The sequence below is a fragment of the Toxorhynchites rutilus genome, chromosome 3 (genome assembly GCF_029784135.1).
Source record: "Toxorhynchites rutilus septentrionalis strain SRP chromosome 3, ASM2978413v1, whole genome shotgun sequence".
Classification (NCBI taxonomy): Eukaryota; Metazoa; Arthropoda; class Insecta; order Diptera; family Culicidae; genus Toxorhynchites; species Toxorhynchites rutilus.
The window spans coordinates 305,349,724-305,358,121 of record NC_073746.1 but is presented as its reverse complement, the minus strand read 5'-3'; the positions used below and the strand labels follow the sequence as shown (position 1 = coordinate 305,358,121).

General features: G+C 38.4%; 1 protein-coding gene across 1 annotated transcript; it reads right to left on the bottom strand.

The window, feature by feature from the left end:
- Positions 1–308: 308 nt before the first annotated feature.
- On the bottom strand, positions 309–2,006 carry LOC129774397 (uncharacterized). Its single transcript, XM_055778129.1, has one exon. It carries the CDS (start codon positions 2,004–2,006, stop codon positions 309–311), a length of 1,698 nt encoding a protein of 565 aa, XP_055634104.1.
- Positions 2,007–8,398: the final 6,392 nt, after the last annotated feature.

Sequence of the window (8,398 nt, the reverse complement as noted above, 5' to 3'; positions counted from 1 at the left end):
ATGTTTCAACCCCATACACACACTTCGCTTTGTTGAGAAGAATATCGTACTCCGAAAGGCGTTTGAGTACAGCCTCTAATCGTCTATCGTGTTCTTTCTTACTTCTCGCGAATACCACAACGTCATCCAGATAGACAATAACTCCATCGAGACCTACAGTGATCGTCTCCATCACTTTCTGAAATAGTTCAGGAGCTCAGCTGACCCCGAACATCAAACGCTTGTACCTATGATATTCAAAATTAAATAAAATAGAAACAAAATCCTTAAAAATTACAATATTTTATTGTCGAAACAATTCAACACATCTACCTGTAAAGACCACGCTTCGTAATGAATGTTGTGATTGGTCGAGAACGCTCGGATATCTCCACTTGGTGGTACGCGTCCTTGATGTCGATTTTCGAGAAAAGGACAGCACCAGACACCGATGACAACAACTCCTCTATCAGTGGTAACGGGTGAGTTTCTCGCAAAACCGCTTGATTTTCCCGGCGCATATCGACACAGAGTCTGACTTCACCTGTATCCTTAAGGACTGGTACAAATGGCGATACCCAAGGGGACGGTCCTGGAGCAAGTTCGATGATATCCAATTCTAGAAGAGAATCTAGTTTTTCCTCGATCATTCTCTCCATCGCGATTGGTGGCCGTCTGTACGCTTGTTGTACAGGCTGAACTTGTTCATCAATCGGTATCTCCACAATCACTCCACGGATTTTTGGAAACGGTGAACTAAAGCGTGCTCTAATTGCTTCTACATCGTATCCAACCTTCAATACTTGCAGATTTTTGGCTGTTCGATCGTCAAGCAAGCAGCGTTGACCATCTTCCACAACATAAAATTTCGCATCAGCCTTGTTGGTTGCCGCCTCGATCTCTGAACAGAACATTCCCGCAATTCTCAACGGCTTATCAGCATATGCCATAAGCGTTCGATCAGCTTTCGTAGTTGTATTTTTCACTTTTACTCCTGCCTCCTTCATTTGCTCCCAAATGTCCCTTGTGATGATGTTCGCATCGGCTCCTGAGTCGATTGTCATGGGTATGTCAACTCCACCAACCTCAAAGTTGAAAACGTTTGGGCCCATAGCGTAGAACACGAAATCTTTCTCCTGTTCCTTTCCAATTTCCTCAGAGATCGCTCGAATCCGTTTGGCCTTTGTTACCGGGGTTGAATCATCTTGACGGCGCTTAACACAATGTCCAGTACTATAACATCTTTTGGCCCAATGTCCTGTTTTTCCACAGGCAGCACACTTCGTCTGTTTTGCGGGACCTTGCACGTGTCCTCGACGGCCACAACTGTAACAGGCGTGGTTGTTTGTTCGAAAACGATTTGTTGTAGAATTACTCGAACTGTGGTCACCAACTGAACGTAAACGTTTTTTTGTGACCCAATTAACCTCATGTTCAGATCGAGAATCTGGTCTTGAATGCATATACGGTTTTCCAAGTTCCCTGGACTGATTGAATGAATCGGCCAGGCTCGTACCCAACGCGATGATTTCGTCGAGAGTTCTATCCTTCTGAAGAAATTTCGTTCTAAGTTCTTGTGATTTGCATCCTTGAGCGATGCGATCCGCAATTAACTCGTCCACAACACTCGGATTGTAACTGCATCTAGCAATCTGCTTCCGCAGCCGCATTACAAAGTCCGTAAACCTTTCATCCTGTTGCTGAACAATCTGATGGAAGAGATGCCGCTCGTACGTCTTACGGCGAAATGGTTCGAAAAAGTTATCCAGGCATTGTATGGCCACATCATAATACGGAGGATCGTCGGTCACATGCGGTACTTGGTTTACCCCAGGAAGGTGACGTAGTATCTCCTGCAACCCTGGTCCTCTCAGATACGCCAACTGTGCTTTCTTCTCTCGCTGCGCTTCGATATTACGAGCCAGGAAAAAGGAGTCTAAATCGTTTTTCCATGTTTCCCATTGTTCCGGAAGGCTACTGGTCTCTCCAGCAGCATCAAATGGTTTGATACGACTCTGTGCAGACATCCTGTGAAATTACTATAATAATCTTTCATTATGAAGAATTTCCATACGAAGCATTCATTCTTTTTTTCTAATTTTCCCAATGTTTTCCGTAGGATTTTTAATTATTTCTTTACGAACCCAATAGAATGTAATAAAACAGTAATGTGTATAATGTAATTTAATAAAACGCAGTATATCTTTTTCCAAATTTTTATTTTTCATCACTAAACTTAATCCCGTCCGTTTTGAGGGCACTTAGCCAAAATCATTGTATACACAAAGCGGAAATTTCCTGATTCATACAGCCTTTGCCTCGTTGTGGTACATAATAGCCTTCCTTAAAGCACACAGCAATGAACTTTTCTCAAAGCACACAGCAATGTTTCATTTGGGCACACTGCCGAACCTCTCTCAGAAGCACACGACCCATGTCTTCTATGATCTAGGTATCTGAACAACCTTTTCATGTAGAGCACACAGCTCATAGACTTATAGGGTAATTACCTACTTTTCTTACGGCACACAGCCCAATACAGGTACATAACCAAGCTCTCATGTTAAAGCACACAGTAATGGCACACAGCCCTTCTTTCTTACAAGGAAGCCCACAACCTGCCCGTTCACATAACTCTCCACTAAGAAAACTCCTTCATTGTTTGCGAACAACCATCAATCCTGTATGCAAAACCAATAACAAATATTCGATACTAACAGTTACAAATTCACCAGGACAAAACAAATCATAACATCATCAACCACTCTCGTCAATTAGTGCTTCACAATGACATCACCGCCGCCCAGCTCTGCTTATGCGTTTCACCACTCAGCAGGAGATTTTTTTTTATTTGGCTCATCCCGTTATAACATAATATTATATGTACGGAAAACATTGGGAACCATTTCTAACACAATCACAAAAACCCATTTTCGTCGTAGTTTTTTTTTCACTCTTTGTTCTTACCTTCATCCACGCCTCGATTCTAACCTCTTTTTTTCTGGGCCTTCGCCCCTTCCAACGAACAATGAAAAAAACTATCGGATTTTCAGCTGTAGAAAACAGTTTTTTTCGCGCACAAAAACCACTATCGCACAAAATAAGTTTTTTTTTATTTATCCTCGTCGCCAACTATGTCGGATATTATTATTGAATTGAACGACGAAGGAATATTCACTTATAAAAACTCTTTATATTTCTCATTCGTTTACGGTACAACCATACTCGATTGCTGCCACACTTTAACTAACTTCCGTTACGTTTCTGTGCTGCCGGTTCTTCAGCTGTTACTCTGTTAGGGTTACTAGTTAAGGGTGATGATATGAAAAGGACCAATATGGATTCCGACAGTACTTAGGACATATCATTACAATTAGGGGATTATTAGTGAGTCCAGATAAACTAGCAACAATTAAAGATGCTAAAGTCGCTGCCAATGCATCTGAATTGAAAGCATATTTGGGACTAGTAAACTATTATGGGAAATTCATTCCACATTCATCAGCCAAACTTAGTGCGCTATACAACCTCCTGAGGAAAAATGTCAGATTTTTATGGACAAATGATTGTCAAGAAGCTTTCGAGGTTAGCTAAACTCAGTTGCTAAACGCTAACCTTCTAGAATATTTTGACCCTGAAAAACCGTTAGTCGTGGATTCTGATACCTGTATTTGCGGTTTGGAAGAGGTTCTTGCTCATGTGATCGAAGGAGTAGAAAAATCGATCTGTTTTACGTCCTTTTCATTGAATGAATCCCAAAAGATGTCCAATATTGCATTTGGAGGCATTGGCGTTTGTATGTACTATCTGAAAATTCACAGTGTATACTGATCACAAGCCGTTAGTGGGAATTTTTGGTAAAACAGGAGTTAATAACTTTCGGACCTAGGCTAATAAAAACAATTTTTTTTGGAGTTAAGCTCCCACTTCATTCGAGTCAGAACTAATAACGATCTCTTCACAATGATTGTCCCTGCTTTTATACACATCAAATGGTTTACAATTTTTGTTTATCTTCACATTTCACATACTACATATTTTTTGGGAACGATGCGATGGGAACGGTGGCGAGTTATGTTGATATTATCTGGGAATGGTCCGGATGGCGTGATCGCTATTGTGGCGTGAGAATGTTCATCGTTGAATGATATTTTGATGACTCGCGACTGTCTCTGGCTGACGTTGCACTAACACAGGAGGAAACTCCATTTATACTCCATTTATTTTTTATCAGCAAAAATGGGAAATGCTGACTTTTGCTCACGTTTCCCTCTGAAACAAGAAGTTCCCAAAGAGTGCGATGTTGAATACATCAAGAGTCTCAACCTCACCGGTGAGTTACCCATGCCTTTTTCCTAAAATTGCCAGTGAAACATTAAATGATCCACTGCTGGTAAAGTTGCTGTCTTTCGTTCAGAATGGTTGGCCACCTAAATTTGATGAAACATTTTTAAATGTTCACGCGAATCAGTATGATCTTGAAATAGTAGAAGATTGTTTGATGTTTTAAGATCGTGTTGTTATTCCACAAACCTTAGAAACAAATTACTCCGCATGCTGCATGTCAACCATTCTGGGATTGTAAAAATTAAACAACTGGCAAGACGAACTATCTACTGGCCTGGTCTGAATAAAGACATTGAAGACTTTGTAGGAAATGTTGATACCTGTACAAAAATGTCTTCTGTACCAAAACCAAACATAACATCACAGTGGATTCCAACAACGCGACCATTTAGTAGATTACACGCAGATTTCTTTTACTTTGAACAATAAATTTTCCTGCTCATCGTAAATAGCATTTCTAAATGGTTGGAAATAAAATGGATGAGGAATGACACTGATGCTTCAAAAGTTATTCGAAGGTTCACCAAAATCTTTGCTTATTTTGGTTTACCTCCATCCAATTCCACAACATCCATAATCTTTCTTGAGCGACAGGGAATAATTGTTTTAAAAAGTCCCCCTTACAATCCATCCAACAATGGTCAGGCTGAGAGAATGGTAAGGCTGGTGAAAGATGTTTTGGAAAAAAAAAATCTACTAGAGCCAGAGATTCGAAAGTGGGATATGGAAGACCAGATTACTTACTTTTTGACGAACTTCCTAAATACTTGTGTGACGAAAGATAGTATTCATCCATCTGAGAAAATTAACAAATTTAAACCAAAGATGTTAGTAGATCTTATCAACCCTAAAAATCATTATTCAAGACAACTGGTTAAAAGCCCTGCTAGTTGTAAAAACCAAACTGATATAGTGACAGTACCAAACGAAACACTAGTCAAAAAAGATCCATTTGATAGTTTGAAGCCAGGAGACAAGGTGTGGTTGAAAAATAATCACATATGTTCATTGGTCCCAATTACCTCAACAAAGAGGAAAAGGGTGGTAACGGTGGATGATGAATACGCAAGATCTCTGCAAGATCAAACGTCATCAACATCGAATAACAACGAGAACCCAAACATAGAATCATTGATAGATCCAGAGACTACTCTTCCAAAGCTACGAAGATTTTCGCAAATCAAAAAGCTGAAAATGAACCATGATTTTGTATACGCATGAATTGTACACTGTCATATTAGATGAACCTTCGTTCATTCGAATATTGAATTGAATATTATATTGCAATTGCTTGATTTTAGAAAAAATGTTAGTATTAGAAATACGAGTTCATTCGTGAATTGTGTAGCTATTATCGTTAGGGAAAGAACTATAGTATCAACTATAGTATCGATTTACAAGCCGATACCGATTTTATGTCGATTTTGCATGAACAAATGAGTTAGATTAGTGCTTCGAAGATAAGAGATGATGCGTGGAATAAAGATGGGAATCGATTCTTGATCATCAAACTACCGAAATCGAAACTTTACAGGTCGATACTACGGGCTGCAAATATGATGAAGCTTAGCCAATGGAGCTGCTTGGAAATTCAGTGAATTTAGTAATGTCGTTCGTCGTTCTCAAATGGAAGATATTCTCCTTCTCGGGCTCAATGCAACACGTGCATATATGGCAACTGATTTGCAAATAAAAACTTCACTCGGGGAAAATAATAAACGTAATTGAATTGCACCTTGTTAGCATCTTGTTAGTAACGAGATCCAATCCAATCGCACCATATCGAGTTTCACAATCGGTTCCGGAGAGCGTGACAAAATTGGATGCGGTGTATGTGCTGCTAGCGGAAGAAATTCAACGTGAAGTGGTCTCAAAAGTATTGCTGATATTTGAAAACATTTAGGATACTTATATAACATGCCACATCATAACATGTATCTCTTTCAGATTATAAAGAACCGTGAGTTGAAAATATGAACAATTCCCCGAGAAATTTGCGTATATTTTCTTTCACCCTCATCAGGTACTCAACAGGAAAAACCAAAACCTATTCTTCAACTTGTATCTCCTGCTGTTGCCAATGTTCGCATTTAAGGGGGTACTCTTGTGTACACGAATTTCGGATGTTTTTCCGAGCTCCGTAAAAATGAAACAAAGAGTTTTTTTTTACAATCCATTATACAATTATTTATTCATCTATCTTTTAACAATAAAACGAAAATTGAACGGAAGAAAAATATTCATAACTAGAATAGTTACAAGTATATGAAGTGAAGGGGTTCAAAAAAAAGTTGCGCCAGGGCGTGCACGATTCCAGCCCTTCTGGTTATCTGAAACAACAAAATTGAACAGGTTCTGAATCAGTGAAGATGCCGCTATCGCATGACCCTCGGACAAGTCAAAACAAATCTTTTCTGACGAAATGCGGTTTAAAACGTTTTTCCTTACGTTTCCCGATTTTTTTAAAATAGTAAAATTAATATCATTAGTAATACAGGGAAACTTCGATATAACGTACCCTCGTTATAACGTTCCCTCGATATAACGTCACTCGATATAACGTACATTTTACCTCGATATAACGTACACATTTCAAAAGTGTGAAGGAAATTTTTTTTCAATACTTTTTTTCTGATAGAACAATGAATTATCCGTATTGTGATGCTAAAACAAGTTTTGTGCCTTCAATCAATTCCGAAATACAGCTGGTTTTGTGATTCCGGATTCTAAATGAATCAAGCTTTAATCAACAGTACGAAGGGAAACATCATGAGAAAGGCTGGCTTCGTCTTCTGATTGAAGTTATTCATTAACTTTACTAAAACAGCAACATAATAACGTATTATGGACTACGTTTTAGAGTACTTTATTATGCTTCGATATAACGTACAATTCGATACAACGCACAATTTTGAAAGTGAAATGTACGTTATATCGAAGTTTACCTGTAGTAATAAAATATCATTTTTTATGCAATAGAGAGATGCATACAGATTGTATTCATAGAAATTCGGCATGAATCGGTTCAGTAGAACTTGAGATATCGTGTGCGCCAGTTTGAAAAAAACTAGTTTCGAGAAAAACGCGTTCGAAGTTAATTGTTATGGTCGTGACAGGTGAGATACCGCATCACATAAATGGCTCTAACTCGGTAAATAATGAGAATTTCGATTCGAAGTCTTTTCTAGAGTATATTCTTGAATGCCTAAACTACAGAAATATGAAGCAGCCAAATTTTGATTTTTTTTTCAAATTTCTAGACTAGAATACTTCCTTAAACTGTCCCTCAATCGCTGACATGAATACGAGTATTTCCGTGCCCCCTAAAATCCAAAATCCAATAAAATACAGCATTCAACGAAATCAACAAACAACAAAGCGAATGAAAAGGTAACACTAATGTTTCGGACAGGAGGACAAAGAATTATCAAAATCTGACTTCACGGAACACTGTCGGCGGTCGACGTGGAGGTCGGCAAAATGTCAAGATTTTATTTTTTCCTCCAGCAGGGAGATGAATTTAATTTGGCGTGTAAGCCTGATCCCCGGCAGACTCCGATAAATCGGTGACCATTGGCGGCAGAATTCAGCGAATGATAACTTATATAATTTTTTCTTTGACCTATTTTGTCCTGTCTTCAGACGCAAAGGGAACAAACACAACGAGCGCGACAAATAGTCGCTTTTGTGTTTGCTTGGCAAAATGAAAAAACAATGAAAATGTTGCGAAAATCAATCATTCGAGAGCACAGATAAAAGACCGCACTGATGTCAATGTGATTGAAAGACTACGAGTGCGGTTCGGATGTTTAAATTTACGGAATCTCGATTGGGGTCAGTCTCCGAGTGATGATAAATGATTTGGATTTTTGACGTAGGACTACATTTAACAGTAAAAATGGAGATAAAATAAAAATCACAACACTGAATATGTAGGAAAAAACTATATCGCAAAGATGTTATCATCAATTGATAGGAAATATTACTATCAGTATATCACAATGAATAAAATTTTAATTTCCTTGAAATAAAAAATTGAATAATTTTGAAATGTCAAGCATGAAATTTACTT

Bases quoted from the DNA above. Each gene is read 5' to 3' on its own strand.
- LOC129774397 (XM_055778129.1), bottom strand. From the start codon at position 2,006: ATGTCTGCACAGAGTCGTATCAAACCATTTGATGCTGCTGGAGAGACC.